The following is a 20,282-nucleotide window of genomic DNA, read 5'->3' as shown; positions in this document are numbered from 1 at the left end:
TGATACTGTTTTGTATATTAAAAAAGAAAAAACAAATAAAAATTCGAAGCGCTGTCACTGTATTTAAAGAGATGCGCAGCGCAGAATAGAGATTTGAGTACTGCTATGGTTGGGCGGGGGCCGACAATGATGATAAGATTTGCGTGGCGATAAGATCGCAGTACATTAAATGGGGGAGGGGAGGGGAAGAGAAGGCAGCAGGTGGGGTTGAGAATGTCATGGTTCCCTGCTGGACTTGGGAACCCACATTTGTCATTAATCACAAACACCAGTGCTTTATGGGGGAAAAAGACATGTATACTATAAATGCTGGTTTTACAGTGCTAATAACAAAAGCAGATACAGAAAGTCGTCGTTAATTTGGGCATGTGCCCCCCACCAATCTCAAGCTCCATGTCCATACCATACATCCAAATAAAAATAAAAATAAAAATAAAAAAACCTAGTTTCAACTAAAAATGTAACACAAGAAGGCTGACCAGTTTTCAAGTTCCTTTCTTTCTGAATAATGAAAGAGTGCAGAAATATCCTCATCATGGATGCATTTACTTCTGCATATAGCCCCTTTGCAGACGAATGGTGTAACCCAACCCATCCAAATCCACCTTCACAGCCACATGATGGAAAAAAAAGCCGCCTTCGTCTGCACACCCCACATAGTAAATATAGTAAAACAAGTAATTTCTCCCACCAAAAAACCAAAAACAAAGAAAGAAACCAGCGCACAAGTGATAATCAGATATTCAGACGTGTTGAAGAGCCCATGGAGTGTCTCAAATACAAATGCATCTTTCAGAAAGCTTAATAATAACAAATCATCAAGCACGGACGAGATGGGATCAGAAATTAGAACCTGAAAACAGGGCAGGGCGTCATCACTTGTCCTCCTCATTTGGTGGTTCCTTGTCTTCCCCCTTCTTTTGCTCAGACTGCAGAATCAATTGTGGAATGAAATATTTAAAAATAATAGTTATTATAACCATTATAGAGAATAAATCCTTGCAAATTTCAAATATTTATGATATGCGCTTACAATTCTAGCATAAAGTCATCAGGCATGCCAAAAAATTATCAATCAAGGAAACAAAAAAGTGAAATAAATAAATAAATTATTGGTTGTCCGACTGCTTGGGGAGTTAAAAACTAGCTTCCTCTGCTCTTACATCGTAAATTTTTCAATGCAGTCCCCAAATTAAGTAATTAAAATCTTACAAGCTACCAGAGTCATTCCATCCAACAAAATAGCGTTTTTTGAATCACCATGCACCCATCAAAAAGTGTGTTCTGCTAACTAGGAGCTTGCACAATTCAGTTAAAAAACAGAATGTACTGACCAAACCAAAGAAACTCGGTTAAATCAAAAAATTTGATTATTAAAACAATTTGGTTGGGTTCAGAAGAAAATCTCAGTTTGGCTTTTGGTTTTCCTAGCACCAAAATCAATCAGACAATTCTTTTCTATCAGTACTAAAGCCTAGCCAGGCACTCTTCTCTTCACGCGCGGTTCTTCACTCAGATTGACCTCAAACTAAGCTTTCGGGCATCCTCCTCAGTATCAAGCTCTTTGGTTGGTTCAGTTATCTTGAAGCTTCATCCAGTAAACTCAGTTCATTCAGTTATCAGTTACTATACGTGCTTCGGTCAGTTTGGTTTACAGAAAACTCAAGATGGGAAAATTTTGGTTTTTTGTAAAATTTTTAACCAAAGCTTCATTTGTGGCAATTTACCCAATTCATGGCAGAAACAAGTCAGTAAGGCAATGAAACGCTAACTCTCATCCCACAATTGCCATTCAGGTATGATCACCCATAACCAACAAGAACAACTCAACAATGCAAACCCTACACATCCAATGCCTTCCCGAGAACAAACAAGTCCCAAACACAATAAAATGGTAGCTTCACTACAAAGCATTCTCTCAAGCAAGGCACTTGCACCACAGAGGGTTCCTTGATCACCAAGGCTCCTACTGCACAACCACACGCCACAGTGACCCATGGAAGTGTTGCCCAAGGGCCAGAACCATACCCCTTGTATGTGTCGTAGCAATACAACTGACAAGTACCATTAAATGATGAGAATCGACAAGCACCATTAAAGGATCCATTGCATGTTTGTTCTTACAATGAGAATGCTATTTATAGGCATAGCTTGGGAGACAAAGCATTAAACACTTCCAACCAATCTTAACTACTCTCAACAACTTACTAAGACTTCTAGTAAGATTATAAATTAAATATAACACAAAAGTTAAAGGAAGGCCTAACAACTTACTAAGACTTCTTACAAGATTACAAATTAAATATAACGCAAAAGTCAAAGAGTCAAATCTCATGTTTGAATAGCACACCATTATTAAGGAGATTATAGCATTTAAGCACTCTATCAGAAACTTGGATCAAGTTTATTAAGTCTTCATCTTTCTTTGGACCAAGCTTGGAGTGCCCCATTTTTTAATAAGCCCAAATATCTTGAATCATCCCATGAAGTGCTTCTTTGATCTTCTTGGATTTCTCTCTAGCGATAGGCCCAACTAGAACATGCAATGAATCCTTTAATAGTGTTTGTCGATTCTCATCATTTAATGGTACTTGTCGATTCTAAAATCAGGTTTACTATCCTTTTATCATTTGTTTCTTGTTATCATCCTATCTTGTTCTATTTATGTTCATTATTCATTGTTCTTGTTTTGTAACGTGTACCAAGTAGAAAAAATGAAAAGAGGCATCAGAAAAGAAAAGAAAAAGAAAGGAGACGTCAAAAAAAGAAAAGAAAGCAAAAAAAAAAAAGGTGATATTAAAGCAACAGATACTATCATTTGATACTTACCAAAGTTTTTTTTTTTTTTAAATCGTGGCCTTTGTAGTTTCATTTCCCTCAAAAATCTGATTTTTTGTCCTCTTCCTTGATCCGTTGTTTTTATAATATTTTCCTGCTATCAATATTGGTTTAAAATACTACACGGATTCGAGAACGAATCCTTTTGAAGAGAGGGGAAATGATGAGAATCGACAAGTACCATTAAATGATGAGAATCGACAAGCACCATTAAAGGATCCATTGCATGTTCCAGTTGGGCCTATCACTAGAGAGAGATCCAAGAAAATCAAAGAAGCACTTCATGGAATAGAACATTGAATAAAAATGTGAGGTTTTGTTGCTTCTGCTGGTTCTTCAGAGAACTTGAGAACTTATCAAGAATTCTTCCTTGTAGCGTTCAAATTTTATACCTTTGGTTCATGATTTAATTATAATCATTGGGTCGAGGTTCGTTACTTTATACCTTCAGTTCGCATTTAATTTATCAACGTTGGGTCGGGGTTTTCTATTAAAAATCTAAATTTTAGCTTTCTTGGGCAAATATTCTAATATTGATTATTGGGTTTCAACACGTGTTAGTTGAGGTTCGCATCATTTGGCAAGTATTCCAATATTGTTTGTTGGGTCTCAATGCGTGTCGATTGGGGTTCGCATCATTAATGATGAGAATTGACGAGTACCATTAAATGAGGAGAATCGACAAGCACCATTAAAGGATCCATTGCATGTTCCAGTTGGGCCTATCACTAGAGAGAGATCCAAGAAGATCAAAGAAGCACTTCATGGAATAGAACATTAATAAAAATGTGAGGTTTTGTTGCTTTCTTTTCTTTTTTTGACGTCTCCTTTTCTTTTCTTTTTTCTTTTCTCTTCTGATGACTCTTTTTTTTTTTTTTTTCCCTACTTGGTACACGTTACAAAACAAGAACAATGAATAATGAACATAAACAGAACAAGATAGGATGATAACAAAAAACAAATGATAAAAGGATAGTAAACCTGATTTTAGAACCTAAGTTCTGATATCAAATGATGGTATATGTTGCTTCCATATCACCTTTTTTCTTTCTTTCTTTTCTTTTTTTGATGTCTCCTTTCTTTTTTTTTCTTTTCTAACGCCTCTTTTTTTTTTTTCTACTTGATACACGTTAAAAAACAAGAACAATGAATAATGAACATAAACGAAACAAGATAGGATGATAACAAGAAACAAAAGATAAAAGGATAGTAAACCTGATTTTAGAACCTAAGCCCTGATACCAAATGATGCGAACCCCAATTGACACGCGTTAAGACCCAACAAACAATATTGGAATACTTGCCAAATGATGCGAACCTCAACTAATACGCGTTGAAACCCAACAATCAATATTAGAATGTTTGCCCAAGAAAGCTAAAATTCAAATTTTTGATAGAAATTCCCGACCCAACGTTTATAAATTAAACGCGAACCGAATGCATAAAGTAACAAACCTCGACCCAATGATTATAATTAAATCACGAACCAAAGGTATAAAATTTGAACGCCACAAGGAAGAAACCTTGATAAGTTCTCAAGTTCTCTGAAGAACCAACAGAAGCAACAAAACCTCACATTTTTATTCAATGTTCTATTCCATGAAGTGTTTCTTTGATCTTCTTAGATCTCTCTCTAGTGATAAGCACAACTGAAACATGCAATGGATCCTTTAATGGTGCTTGTCGATTCTCATCATTTAATGGTACTTGTTGACTCACACTGGTGCCAAGTCATGGATGCTACACCACGTTAGGTTTTTATTGCAGGCAACACTTCTGGATGCTATGGTGAGTACTCATGTGGTTAGAAGCCTTGGTAATCATGTCGCCCTCAGTGGGGCAAGTGGTTAACTAGAGAGCAGGCTTGGCACAGTGAAAGCCACTGTTTTGCTCTGTACAGCTGTAACTAGGACATATATATTCTTGGGAAGCATTGGATATGTAGGGGGGTTGTGCCATCGGTGCTTGTGTGGGTTGAGCACGACCCTGCTGCTATTTCAGTGAGCATCCTGACTTGGATACAGTGCAAGCTAGTATCTAGTCAAGGTTCCATGCTAGCAAAATGCTTAAGCCACAATTCGGCAAGTTATCCAACCACACACAAACATTGATCCTGGACTTGGCAGCCAAAATTCCATTGGATTCAAGCAAGGATGCTCATCCTGCATAGCCAAGTGGTCGTGCTCACCCCACACACAACATGAAACTTAAGCACCCACAAGACAACCCCTTTGCCAGCACGCATGCTGCTAAGCACCAGAGGCTAATGCATACCTAGTCCACGCCATTTCCTCGACCTACCTATGGTTGAAAGCCATAAGGAGACTAACACCTAACATCCTAGCCCATCAATTTCATTGTCGAAGGAGCTGCGACCTTAACAGCTCGAACAAGCAACCAAAAGGATAGATAAAAGCAACCGGTACACCTTAGAACAGATGACAATAGCAACTGAAGTCACTGGTATAATGCGACTTGATTTGTCCTATTAATAGCTCCTTCAACACAAGATGAAGCCTAAATTAGCAACAAAGCAAAACAAAAATAAATCTCTTAAAATGGAGGTAGTCTCTAATTCCACCTCTCCTTAATGATTGTCCAAGAAACTTAAGACACCAGAGGGCCGTCGTGGAAGCTGACTCCAAGCAATTTGTTCTGCAGGCCTTCCTAAACCAAGACACTCAATATTGAGTAAGAGAGATATCTCATTGGAGCTGTCTATGGGAAGCCACTGAACAAAACATGGTTAATCTTCAGAATTAACATGAAAGAGGTTCCCCACCATAAACAAGAGACTATCAACAATCACATCAGCAAAAGACACTGGAATAGAATTGCATTACCTCAACAAACAAAGCTGCCAACAAGTTTTTTTTTTTATAAAAGAAAAATTCATTAATAGAATAAGAATGTACAGTCAGGAGAATAAGACATCGTACCAAAGTCGGGAAAATCTAGATAAAAAACAAAATAGAACAACCTACAGACTAATGAAAAAAAGATAAAAAAACATCACAAACTAAAACTCCAACACAAAATGCCAATAGCGCTGAATGTTAGAAAAGCTCACCCCCTTAAAATTTTCTTGTCCCACACACCAAAGAGAAGCCAAATAATGTATCTTTTCCCAAACCAGCGACTGAGCTAACTTTCTTCCTAGAAAAATGTGTGCATAACTCTTCATCCACAACCCCCCCCCCCCCCCCCCCCCCCCACCCAACAACACAGCAAAAAAACCACATTTCCAAGGCATTGTCCTATCCTTTTTCCTGCCAAATCCAGAAAAATTCACAGCCAAAAAATCCTCCACTGTCCTAGAATTCACCCAACATTCGCCTGAAATAGCAAATAACTTATTCCAAACAGTCTAAGCAAAGTTACAATGAATGAACAAATGCGATGATGATTCTGAACAATTAAAGCAGAGAAAACATATGTCTGGAGATATAGCCTTCAAAAGTCTCCTAACCTGCAGCAAGTTACGTGTATTAATTCTATCAAGCGCAACCAACCAGTTAAAAGCCTTTAATTTTAAAAGGGACTTTGGCTTTCCAATGGAACTATGGAGAGGGAAATAAAAATTCAACCTACTCAAAAAATCATAACAAAATTTGCATGAATAAACCCCAGAAGGAACCAGAGACCAAGACCGCCTATCCTTCTTTAAATAAAAACAACAGTTATTCAACAAGACTATCAAAGAGGATGACTCTCCCATCTCCCTATCATTCAACGATCTATTAGAAATGGAAATCCCAAGGCAGCAAAGGACCATTTGGATCAACAACGAAAGAAGAAATGGACTCATCCTGCCCTTAGCTTAGGCCAAAAAGGCATGGAAAAGAGGTGAACAAAACTACATTCCCCAACCAAGGATCTTTCCAAAACCGAATATTACTACCTCTACTCACTAGGAATTTAATATGGAGAATCAAGAAGGGGTAACTTTGAAAGATAGTGTTGGAGATGTGGCTCATATTTAGAGCGGATCACATGTACTGGATAGAGCTACGTGAAGCCAGTGACAATTGCATGAGAAGAGGTTTCAGGCAGTACGCACAAGGACCTTTGCTCAGCACAAAACCGTCGACAGTTTGGCCAAACCGTTGACGGCTTTCCGTTGGCGCAGATTACGTGATGCTGCTAAATTCCCTACCTACGTCGCCTACATACAAGAATCCGATTGCCATGCTGACTTAAGGGAAAGAAACCCTAGAGTTGGAGGACATCACGAGTGCATTGCTGGGGTTCTATCAAAGGAAGAAGGTCAGCGATCATAGTAGTTAAAAACGCACCTACGCAAAGCGCAAAAAGGCGAGGAGGCCAACGCCTCATTCCATGCGAGGCAAGGCGGCCTGCAAGAGGCACACTGAGGCGCCAGGTGTCATGAGCTAAGCTTGTTCAGGGCATTATGCTTGCCTGTGACCGCTTATCTCGTCTGCTTAGGATAGGTTTCCATCATATAAATACTAGTCTAGGGCTATTTTCTACTAGTAGAGTCTTTGTAAGCCAAATAAGGTAGTATGACTCCTCCGTCACTTTGATGTTTCCTAGTGTCAGGATGATAATTACATAAAAACCTCTTTAGGGGAGGGCGAGTGTTCATCAGTCATTGTAAAACTCACTAGCAATTGTCAACGTGCTTAGCCTACTTGCCTCCCTCGCTAAGTACAACATGTCAACAGAGGATTTGTTAATGAATTACGTTTGCTTCAATGTTTACTGCTTGCTTGCCACGGCTTTCGTGAATTGATTACTATTTCCGCTGCTATCTGAATGAATGTTAATGAAAGTGCTTCGTGGATGAATGTTGGTAAACGATAGGCTGGCTAGTTAAGCAAGAGTGCTTTAGCTAGCGCCGCACGGCCCTTCACAACAATGTGAGAATAGTCGGACCGTGACATTTGGTATCAAAGCCAAGTCGGTGACACTTGGTGAGAGCCCAAGGTTGAGTTGCTACGTGAATTTGATTGCCTTCGTTGTTGGATTTGGGAAGCTTTGGTAAGTGACCATGGCACCAAACACTGCTGAGAGGATCAACGTGCTGGAAGCACAGGTTGAGACAACAACCAACACTATGGCCGCGAAGGTGGCCTAGATGAGAGAACTTGTTGATGAGGTGATGGGATCACAAAAACATCAAACAGGTTTGATAGGTGACATGTCAGAGGACTTTCGCCACACGGTTGAAACTTTACAATCGCGGATGGCTAATCTGGATGCAAAGGTGAATCTGATGGTTCTTGCTATGGGGAACTCCAACACTCCAAGAGTTAACAAGACCAAGGTGCCAGAACCCAGGACGTATGGGGGTGCCCGAGATGCCAAGGAGTTAGAGAACTTCTTGTTTGATGTGGAGCAGTACTTTTGCGTTGTGAGGATGGCCTCAAAACAGGCAAAGGTGGATACTGCGACCATGTACTTAGTTGGTGATGCCAAACTATGGTGGCATACAAAGTACAAAGAAATTGAAAATGGAAGCTGTGTAATTGAAAGTTGGGCAGACTTGAAGAGAGAGCTCAAGGCACAATTCGTTCCTGAAAATGTTGAGTATAATGCAAGAAGAAAACTGAGAGAACTCAAGCATATGGGGTCGATTAGCAAATATGTGAAACAATTTTCTTCTTTAATGTTGGATATTCGAGATATGTCGGAGAAGGACAAGTTGTACTATTTTCTAGAGGGGATGAAACCATGGGCAAGAACTGAACTTCATAGGCAAAGGGTTCAAGACTTGTCAACTGCACAAGCGGTTGCAAAACGCTTGACAGACTACGCTGGTGATGAGACCGCTTCATCCAAACGGTTTGGCGAAGAGGTAAACAGTGGAAAGTCTTTCAAGAATGGCAAACCCAAGAGTGGGGGAGCCGACTCTAAATCATCAACCTCAAAGAAAGCTTCGTCGTCTCAAGGGTTCAACACACCCAAGGGAAAGGGTAAACTTGAGTGTTTCTTGTGTCGAGGTCCTCATAGAGTTTTTGAGTGCCCTCACAAAGCATCACTTAATGCTTTACAGGCTTCCATTGTAGAGCAGGCAGTGGAAGACGATGATGCCCCAAGGGTGGGTTCAGTGCGGTTGATGAATGCATTGGAAAAGCAAGCAAAAACACCGAAAGTTACACGAGTAAAAGGATTAATATTTGTGGACTTGAGGATAAATGGGAAGAGTACTCGCACTATGGTGGATACAGGAGCTACTCATAATTTTGTTTCGCAGTTGGAAGCAGGGAGACTCAACTTATCCTTAGAGAATTATACAGGACGAATGAAAGCATTAACTCTTTAGCCCAGCCTACTCTAGGAGTAGCCAAGCAAATGGCTATAAAGCTTGGACAGTGGGAAGGTCATGCGAATTTCACAGCGGTGCCATTGGATGACTATCCGGTCATTCTAGGAATGGAGTTCCTAATGGGGACGAGGGCAGTGTTGATGCCTTCGGCTGGTTCCCTGTGTCTAATAGAAGATCACTCGTGCATGGTGCAAGTCGTTGCAACGAAAGGAGACGACGGGAAGTTCTTTTCAGCCATACAACTCAATGACGGATTGGGTAAGGGTGAGCAGACACGTCTAGCCACGGTGGTGATAGACAAAGAAGTAGGCCAAGAGCTGAAGCCTACGACCATCCAAGCGGTGTTGGATGAGTATAAGGAGGTGTTGCCGGATAAGCTGCCTCACAATTTGCCTTCACGACGGACTATGGAGGATGAGATCGAGTTGTTATCAGGAATGAAACCACCTGCTAAAGGGCCATGTCGAATTGCGCCTCGAGAGATAGTAGAGTTGGGAAAACAGCTTGATGAATTGGAAGCGGGATGTGTTCGCCCTTCCAAAACACCGTTGGGAGCATCGGTGTTGTTTCAGAGGAAACATGAAGAGCATCTACGAAAGGTGTTCGACAGGCTGAGGGGAAACAGTCTAGTTGTGAAGAAGGAGAATTTCTCTTTCGCTCGACGGAGCAACAAATTCCTTGGTCAAGTGGTTGAACAAGGTCGTATCCGGAGGGGTATGGAGAAGGTAAGGATGATTCAAGAACAGAAGATCCCCACGACAATGAAGGAGTTGCGTTCCTTTCTTGGCCTTACTAGATACTACAGGAAGTTTGTTGAGGGGTATTCACGGAGAATGACTCCAATAACAGAACTACAGGGGAGGTATTATTGGCCGCACACATGGGATGATGTGGTTGATTATACAAAAACTTGTCTCACTTGCCAACAAGACAAGGGGGAGCGGAAGAAGTATGGTACTTTCATATTCGCACCAAAGTACTATTCGGCAAAGGAGACGACACAATTGTTCCTTGTGACTGTTATGAAACATTGGGGTGTTCCCCAAGTTATTATTTGTGACCAAGATTTAATGTTCACTGACAACTTCTTGACAGAGTTTTTCAGGATATTCAGGTCACATCTTGACATCTCTTCGAGTTATCACCGACAGACAGACGGACAGATGAAGAGATTCAGAGAGCTGCTAGATGAGTACTTGAGCCATTTTGTCAATGACAACCAGAAGAATGGTGTGCAACTACTTGATGTGGCTCTGTTTTGTGGCAACGCCCAAAGGCGCTCAACAACCAACAAGAGCCCTTTTGAGCTTGTTACAGGCCAACTGCCGCTATTACCTCACACAGTGGGTGAGCCGTACAAACGAAAGAGTCCCAAGGCGTACATCTTCACCAATGAAGGGAGACAGAATGCAGAGTTTGCCCAAGCCTATTTGGAGAAAGCTTCTGTGCGGATGAAGAAGTGGGCAGATCAGGAGAGAAGACCGCAGTTTCATGTCAATTGCCTCGCCATTCAACGCCAACACCAACGACCTGAGCAGAAGTCAATCAAACAGCGCAGAGTTGAAGACAGTGCAACTTGACATACATGAAGTTGAAGTGATCCTTGTAGATAGAAAGTTCATATCCTCAAGGAAGAAGCGGCAGAAGTTCCTAGTGAAGTGGAAGTGCCTTGACGACAAAGAAATCAGCTGGATTTTTGCAGAAGATATTCAATCATTCGTGGACAAAGTTGAAGTGTACCTATCGCCAAAAGTCTACGAGGACGTCAACCGCATAAGTGGGGGAGAATGTCACGAGCTAAGCTTGTTCAGGGCATTATGCTTGCCTGTGACCGCTTATCTCGTGTGCTTAGGATGGGTTTCCATCATGTAAATACTAGTGTAGGGGTTATTTTCTGCTAGTAGAGTCTTTGTAAGCCAAATAAGGCAATATGACTCCTCGGTCACTTTAATGTTTCCTAGTGCCATGATGATAATTACATAAAAACCTCTTTAGGGGAGGGTGAGTGTTCATCACTCATTGTAAAACTCACTAGCAATTGTCAACGTGCTTAGCCTACTTGCCTCCCCGCTAAGTACAACATGTCAACGGAGGATTTGTTAATGAATTACGTTTGCTTCAATGTTTACTGCTTGCTTGCTACGGCTTTCATGAATTGATTACTATTTCCGCTGCTATCTAAATGAATGTTAATGAAAGTGCTTCGTGGATAAATGTTGGTAAACGATAGGCTGGCTAGTTAAGCAAGAGTGCTTTAGCTAGCGCCGCACAGCCCTTCACAACGGTGTGAGAATAGTCGAACCGTGACACCAAGCGCCGTGAGTCATGCCTTGAAAATTTTGAGCCTATTAAATGAAGAAATAGCTAGAGGCCAGAACCCTAGCACTCATTCAACTCGAACAAACGGGAGCCCTAGCCCTCTTCAACCCTTCGCAAGTTCATCTTGCACATTCCGAACCAGCAGGAGCCTTTGCGAGCTCGTCTTCGAGCCTTCGAACCAGCAATGTGAGTTTGTCTTCGACATTTCAACCCAGCACGACTCTTCGCAACTTCGTCTTCCACATTTTGAACTAGCAAGAGCCTTCGAAGCATTACGAAACTAGCAAGAGCCTTCAAGCCTTCGTGAGTCATCAGGCTGCTTCGATTTTCAAACTAATAAGTCGTCTCATCTTCTTCTTCTTCTTCTTTAGTTCTTGTTCTGCTTCTGCTTCTTTTCCAATGCTTCTCCTTCTTCTTCTTCAATTTTTTTTTCTTTTTCAGTTCTTCTGCTTCTTTTTTCAGTTCTTCAGTTCCTACAGCCTTCTGCTGGCTACTTCTTTTTACAAATATTAACTTGCATTAAACCTCCAATTTAATATTATGTAATGTGTAATTAATTAAGTATTTTAATGCAAGTCTATACTTTATAATTAATTTATAACATTTTTTACTGAATTTTGTTGTTGTTTTGTAATTTGTTTGGAAATGCAGCATACAAACAATACATTTTTCTGAAATATATTAATATATAACATTTTTTACTGAATTTAGCTGCTGTTTTATTGTACTTTTTTCTTTTGATATTGAAGATGCGCTGGCAATTTATTTCATTTCTAATTTGAAGCTTGAAATCTTGCATGCATAATTGCATATGTTCAACTATGTTTGTTTCACTTGAACTTAATACTTGGTTGTCATAATTACTATTGAATAGTTTGGCATTTTAAATTCTAATATAGCTATTGATGTGCTTTTATATTAATTCAGCACCAAATAGGCATTGTACACAATTTTAATAATTGTGCACCTCACAAGCACGCCTTCGCCTAGCGCCTCGGCTCCAAGTACCCTTTACAACTCGGTGTGCCTTGCACTTTTGACAACTATGCCAACGATGAGATGGTGAAGGGCTCATGGCGAAAGGTAATCAGGATCTTGGGAGAGGTAAGTCCTTAAGTGGATCGAGTGGTAATAAAACTCAGTCCAGAAGGAGGAAGGATGTTCGGTTGTTCTAAGTGCAGGAAACTAGGTTACATACAATCGGAATGCCCAAAGTGGGAGAAGGGGAAGGCAAATCTCAAAGGGGTTCGTCAAAATCCTTGAATGTAGTTGAAGAAGGGGATTCAGGGAGAAGTGAGGGTGAGATGCTTACTATTTCATCATATTCACAATGCCTCACAGGTTCTTGGATCTTAAACTCGGGATATTCTTTTCACATGACGCCCAACAAAGCCTAGTTCACCACTTACAAATTAGTGAGTCCCGGTTTCATTCTGATGGGAAACAGTGTGGTTTGCAAAGTTATTGGAATGGAGGATATAAGGATCAAGATGTATGACGTGGTAAGGTAAGGCATGTACTCGATCTACAGAAGAAAGTGATATCATTGGGTGCTTTGGATTGTGATGGGTGTAGTTACAAGTCCAAAGGCGGGACGATGATGGTGTGTGATGGCGTATTGATGGTAATGAAGGGACAGAGGATTGCAAGGAATCTATATGCACTGCAGGGTAACACAAAAGTAGGTGGAGCTACAGCTGAGAGTTCTGAGTCAGGAAATATTGTTTTGTGCAATGTACACACAAAACGGTGGGTATTCTTAACTACATCGGTATGGGTGTTTGGGGACCAGTGAGGGCAGCATCACAAGTTGGACATGGGTATTTCGTGAGGTTATCATGAAAGTTCTAGGGGTATCTCATGCGGCACAAGTTGGAGTTGTTTTCTAGGTGTAACTTGTGGCTAAGGCGGAGTACCAAACCGGGAGAGAATTCCTCAGGTCAGATATTGTTGCTAAGTACACTGGGGGCCAAGGAGTTTTGTGAGCGGGGCATGGTGTATGCAAGGCTTGCAAAGGAATTCTTGGTGAAGTCAGCGAGTATGGTGTGTTTCTCAATTAATCGATCTCCAAAGGTATCACTAGATGGGAAATTTGCAGGAGAAGCTTGGACTGGTTATGCGATAGACTTTGGAGGTCTAGCTATGCACGTTTCTAGTGAGGTGGAATCTAAGCTTAGTGTTACGTCTGGACAGTGCATCTTTCTAGTATATAAGAAAGATGAGTTCAAGTTGGGTAATCCAATGGCAAACAGGGTGGCGATTGATGGAGACATAGTTTTAGGTGTTAAAGCCATGGGACAGCGTACTCAGGTAGATAAAGAAAAACATGTGCTAGAAAACTACAATAGCAGCAATGAGCATGTTGTGCAGGTGGAGTTCATGACTCAAGGCAGAAGTGCATGGAATTCTAACTTGGAGACTCGCAGTATCACAGAATAAACTGGAACAGAAAAGGGATTGTGATACAGGTGGAGTTCCACACTCAGCGCAGAGATGACATTGATCATGATACAAAGAATTCCAGCTCAGGAGACCAGCAAGATCAAAATAGGCTCAGAGGCACTATCAGTGCCACCGCCTAGATGTGATATGATGTCTTATGCAACCACTACTACCAGGAAGGATCACACTACCTTTCAAGAGGCAGTGCATGGCCAGGAAAGGGTAGGTGGACAGGTGTCATGGTAGAGGAGATGGAGGTACTGTATAAGAATCAAACGGGGAGGGTTGGTTGTGCTCCTAGAGGAGGAGAGGAAGATAGGGAGCAAGTGGGCAAATATTCTGTTGTTTTATGTGAGTGACATGTCAATTGCTAGGAAGGTTCCGACTGAGGTAAATCAGTCGGGGACTTTGTTGAGAAAGGAAATTGACATGAAGGTGTTAGGTGCTGCCAAGAGTGTTCTTGGGTTGGAGATTCGCAAGGCTAAAGTTAATAGGGAAATTGGGATTATCTCATGGAGACTTTGTAGCTACAGGGAGATTGGTGTTATCTCAAGATAGCTGTATGGACAAAACTACATGGAGATTGTGGTTATCTCATGGTGGTTTTGGGAACAGGTGTTGGTGAGGTTTAGCATGGTTAGATTTAAAGCGGTCACTAGTACACCGTTGGCGAATCTAAGTAAACAGTCGACCGCTCAGTACTCAAGAACGAACAGTGATGTTCGGGTCATGTCAAAGGTTTCCTACGCTAGTGAAGTTGGGTACTTCGGCGGGCAACATAGGATTCTATCAGTTGTGAGGTTCGTAGTTACAGGCTACATAGGGGACTTGGAAGACATGTGGCTTACAATGGGGTATGTTGCGGGAAGGCCCAAATGTTGGAAGTCCGAGGTACAGTCTCACGGTGCGCTAGTTACAACTGGATCGAAATTCTTGGCAAAAGCTAAGGCTGCCAAGGTGGCATTGTGGTTTAGAGGATCATTCAAGGAGCTGGATGTTCAGTTAGGTGAAGTTCCTATTACCACGGTCAAGTTCAAGCGTGGCTTGGACTTGGTTTACGTCTCCAAGTGTTAGAGGGGAGGCGGGTCCCAATCTACAAGCCCACGTGGAGCAGCGATTATGCTTTCAGATTTCCAAGGTGGTGAATATTCACCAAGGTGAAGATTGTTGGGGATGTGGCTCATATTTAGAGCGAATCACATGTACCAGAGAAAGCTATGTGAAGCGAGGGACAATTGCATGAGAAGAGGTTTCAAGCAATATGCAAAAGGACCTTTGCTCAGCACAAAACCATTGACAATTTCCGTCGGCGCAGATTACGTGATTTAAATTCGAGGGCTCGTGGATTGGGCTTATCTGGAGCATTTTCCTCCGAGAGATGACTAAAGATGTAGTTTAGGTTTACTAAAACTCCTCTATAGGCATTGGGTTCATACTTAAAACAACATTGTAACCCAAAAGTGTAAGCTTTGACATTGATCATAGTGAAACCAAGGTTGCTGCTACTGTGGGCGTAGGCTATCGCCGAACCACGTAAATCTTGTGCGTTCTAGCAGTGTTTTTTATTCTTCTTATTATTGTTTGATTGCTTCTCGAGTATATTTCATCATTGAGTGATTGCATTGCTGGTTGTTGATTGTTTCGTGTTTGATTGTGAGCTTCCACTGCGCGTGTTCAAATTGAACGAACGTCAACAGATAGCTTTCCACATACTCTCCAAAGAACATCTAAATCTCAAATTACTATCCCACCCATTCTTGTCTAATCCATACTTAGTTTTAACAACCAAATGCCATAGAGAGATTCTTTTGCGGAGATTAATGCACTTTAGGCTAAGAGCAACCAATGTCACTGTCAATATAATTAAAATCATCAAACTACAAAATAGGAAATCAGGTTTTGTTATAGCTAGTGGAAGCTCTCATCATGCCCAACACCAAGAACATCTTAGAATGCATCCCCCATGCAAAATAAAGTCATTGTTCGTGAAGGCAACCTTTGGACAAAGAATCCTCCATATGTTGTGCCGACTCACACCATTCACCACTAAGAAACAAAGGAAGAGAAAGGGAATGAGAAAAGGGAAAAGAAAATAAATGCCCATGGCCTTGTTAGACAACGACAAAAGTACAATCTTCCTTTCATCCATAAATTCTTTACGAACCTCTTCACAACACACTCATTCTTTGAATAATTGATAGATACCATGGAAAACGAGATTCAATGAACCTTCTAAAGGAGTCCAGGTTCAAGATAATAATTGAGGCAATTTCAAATGTTACATGCATAGACCCCTTGCAAAAACTCCAAAAGGAGTTGTGCGAGACCGAGTTCAAGCCTCCCACAAAACTTAGTTCAAGATCTCGACTAGCATTCTGAGTTGTTCAAAGCGCACTTCTTTGACACCAAGAAGGTTAGTAGACCTGATGGTAGAAACACGGACCAAGCAAGCCCCTTATAGATTATGCACAAAAGCTTACCATGGAAGCATTTGAAATCTTGATACAACCAAGATGTGAAAATTGTGTCATTCATGGCCCCACACTGCCAAAGGAACTCAATTCAATATCTCCCTCCCAAAATTTGTCTCATGATTTCATCCTACTGGCAAGCATAAGAAAGCATGAGCGAGCTGTAAAGGGAGGGAAAGCTTAGAAAATTCTAGCAAAACTCAAAGAGAGCCACAACCAAGACTCTCCTTGCTTCAAACTTCAAATTTCAATTAGAGATTTCCATGAGCCTCGAGGAGAGAGACTGTGAGCCTCAAGAGGGGAGAGAGAGAGAGAGAGATTCACAAAGACTCATAAGAGGGAGAGTGACAATGTCAGTTGGAGGAGCAATCTCACCAAAGAGAGATTGCTAGAGAAGATCAATGACCCAGTTAAAGAAATAGCTTCATCGAGGAGAGGTTGTTTCCTTAAACATAAAGAAAGAGTAGTCTCACTTGAATGGAGAAGGGCATGTGTGCCCTAATCATTTTTTTCTGTTTATAAATAAGTTAAAATATGGATACTAAAAGGCAAATGCCTTAGTTTTGAGGCATAAACGGTGAGCATTTTTGGCTGGGGTTCATGCACAAAGCCAAAAGGCATGACTTTTCACATTTTGGGGTACTCCTTGGGGCATTTATGGCTGAAAACACACCAACGCATGTCCAAAAAAATGCATTTCAAAACACTGCACACAACTAAGGACCATGGTAGACTCGGGGGTGAGCATCCATGTTAACTTTGGAAGATCATTTGGAAAGGAAATTCAATTTTAGGAAGACAAGGGAAATAGAAAGCTAAATCTTTGAGCAAGATCAAGTAACTACTTTTCCAAGTAATAGCTCGAGAAATGCATCATACCCTCACAATGACACATTGATGATCAATATAGTAATAGTAATAGCACATTACATAGTCAAGAAAATAGTGGTAGATAATGGAAGCTTGGCACATGTGACATTCCATCATGTTGTCAATCAGATGAAAATTAGCGAAGATCGCCTAATGCTGGTTAGCAATCCTATCATGGGATTGAAAGGAGAAACTACGTAGCCGAAAGGATGGGGACGGAGTGCACACAAGTGATAGTGATGATAGGCTTCCTTGTTGTTAAACAAAACCCAACTTAATAGTATGATATTGGGAAGATCAAGTCTAGGTAATATGAAGGCCTTCGCTTCCACCTATCGTCTTCATGAAGTTTTTGACAAGAAATCAAATAGCGGAAGTGCAAGGGTACAAGTCCACAATCTCGAAAAGTTATGAGAACTTTAAACGGTAAACGTGAGGCATGACATTAACAACTTGAAGTAGTGAGAAGAAAAGCCATTGAGCTATTCTAATACAAAATTGCCTAAGATCAAGATGCATCCTGGTAAGATATCACCTATAGTACAAATCAACTCCAAGCAACATGAAATGATAATTGACTGAATTTGAGCAAAAATGATCAAATCAAAGGTCAGTTGCCCAGTGGAATTGGTGAAGACCCAAAGTTACCAAAAAAGGTTGAAACCCTAGTGAATCACAAATTGATACGAATGTTTCAAAACATGATACATTTTTGTTCCAAAACACTAAATAGCATCATAGTAGTCAAAGGCGCAAGGCGCACCGAGGCGCAAAGGGTACTTGGAGCTGAGGAGCGAAGCGCGAGGCGAAGCCTTGCGCCTCACGAAGGTGAAGTGCACAATTATTAAAATTGTGTACAATGCCTATTTGGTGGGTAATTGATATAAAAACACATCAATAGTTATATTAGAATTTTAAAAAGCCAAAATATTCAATAGTAATTATGACAGCCAAGTACCAAGTTCCATTCCAAGTGAAATAAACAAAGTTCAACATAAGTAATACGCTGCAAGATTTCAAGCTTCAAATTAGAAATGAAATAAAATTGCCACGTTGAAGGCCCAAAAGCATCTTCAATATCAAAAGAAAATAGTACAATAAAACAGCAGCTAAATTCAGTACAAAAATATTATATATTAATATATTTCATAAAAATGTATAGTTTGTATATTGCATTTCCAAACAAATTATAAAACAGCAGCAAAATTCAATAAAAAATGTTATATATTAATTATAAACTTGCATTAAACTACATAATTAATTACACATTATATAATATTAACTTAGAGGCTTAATGCAAGTTAAAATTACAAGAAGTGGTCGGAAGGAGGCCGCAGAACTGAAGAAGAACCAGAAAAGAAGAATAAGCAGAAGAAGAGCTGAAAAAGAAGAAGACGACAACGATGACTCACTAGTTTGAAAATCGAAGTAGCTTGACGACTCACGAAGGCTCAAACCTCGATGACGAAGGGCTCCTGCTAGTTCAAGGGCTCAAAGACGAACTGATGAAGGGCTCATGCTTGTTTGAAGGCTCGAAGACAAAGAGCTCCTGCTGATTCAAATGGTCGAAGACGAAAGCCTCGTGCTGGTTCGAACTTTGAAGGGTCGAAGACAAAGGGCTCCTTCTGGTTTTGTACTGCTTCGAAGGATTGATTGGTCGAAACGAACTTCTCCTGCTGGTTGTTAAACTTTCCACATATAGAAATAGAAACAGATAGACTAGAAACGACATCTCTTATGTCAATGACACCAAAGGGATATTAAATGAATGGAATTGGGATATGGATGGAAGGGCTAAGGTTGGTGCAAGTCGAACTATAGAAGGCTAGATTGCTGGAAGTGCGCTAGGGCTGGTTCTGGCTACATTATATTTCCTAACAGCTTCAAAAATTTCAAGGCGCGACTCACTGCGCCTGGAGAATCGGTGCGCTTCAGTGTGCCTACCTGCACCTCTTGAAGAGCGCCTCACCTGAAGAAGGATGAGGCCCTAGCTTGGTCGCCTCATTGCGCCTCGCACCTAGGCACGCTTTCTTAACTACTATGAATAGCATCCAAAGTTTTAGTTCAATATTTATCACAACACATTTTTTTTAATTATTTATGAGTGGATAATATCTCATTTATAATTCCATTTTCTGTCATTATTGTTATATTTCATGAAGAAAAACACTTTTAGATTTAGAAACACATCATCTTCTTCTCCAAAATATACAAATTCCATCACACATTTTCCACCAAGATATGAAGTATGCCGCTAATGAATGTCATAGACCAATTGCCACTTAAAGGTCGTGAAGACCTAACCACACCACAACACTAAACTATTTGAGAAAAATGATCTAAAGACAATCTCTGAGGTAGCGTTTCGTTCAGAGTTGGGATCAAAATTGGAATCGGAATCATAATTCACTGGAATCAAAAACGGAATCCTAGATTCCTCTCATGTTTGGCTTGACACAAAATCGAAATCGAAATTGTATTATAGTGTTTGAAATACATAGACATAGGAATCGAAAAGTAGTCTAGTTAATATAAAAAACTTATCCAATTAATTTAATATGAAATAATAAAACAATAAATATAACTATTATATAGTATTATTTTAAAAAGTTATATAATAATCAATAAACATTTTTTTACAATAAAATCATTTTAATGATCATGTACTTGAATATACTTAGTATTATATTTTTTCATATTTATTATAATTATTTTTTTAACTATATTATTATTTTATGTGTTGTAATACCATTATATATAACGTAAATATTAATAATAATGATTAAAATATTTTATATTATAATATATAATATATTATTATATATTCATATTTAATGATGTCATAATGTTAATATTATTTTTTAGATTTATGTAATATATATTATATTATATATAGTATTATATTAGTATTATTTTTTATATTTATATAATATATATTTTATTATATTATATATAATATTACATTTTAATTTATATGTGTGCCTGCGTATATTTAACATACAATAATATTATATTTTTTTTCTATACTATATTTTTATTAAATTTTATTATTA

At 39.8% G+C, this 20,282-nt stretch overlaps 1 protein-coding gene across 1 annotated transcript in view; it reads right to left on the bottom strand.

Moving 5' to 3' along the window:
- Window positions 1–275: 275 nt before the first annotated feature.
- Window positions 276–20,282, bottom strand: part of LOC131155719 (26S proteasome non-ATPase regulatory subunit 4 homolog) — a 39,366-nt gene continuing 19,359 nt past the window's right edge. The window contains exons 10-11 of the mRNA XM_058109077.1: window positions 854–929; window positions 276–643 (exon numbers count right to left, since the gene is read on the bottom strand). Of these exons, the coding sequence (XP_057965060.1) occupies window positions 876–929 (54 nt within the window). The 3' untranslated portion in view covers window positions 276–643; window positions 854–875. The remainder of the gene's footprint in view (window positions 644–853; window positions 930–20,282) is intronic.

The sequence above is a fragment of the Malania oleifera genome, chromosome 1 (genome assembly GCF_029873635.1).
Source record: "Malania oleifera isolate guangnan ecotype guangnan chromosome 1, ASM2987363v1, whole genome shotgun sequence".
NCBI classification, from domain to species: Eukaryota; Viridiplantae; Streptophyta; class Magnoliopsida; order Santalales; family Ximeniaceae; genus Malania; species Malania oleifera.
The sequence above is the reverse complement of the archived record's forward strand: the minus strand, read 5'-3'. Positions and strand labels throughout refer to the sequence as shown.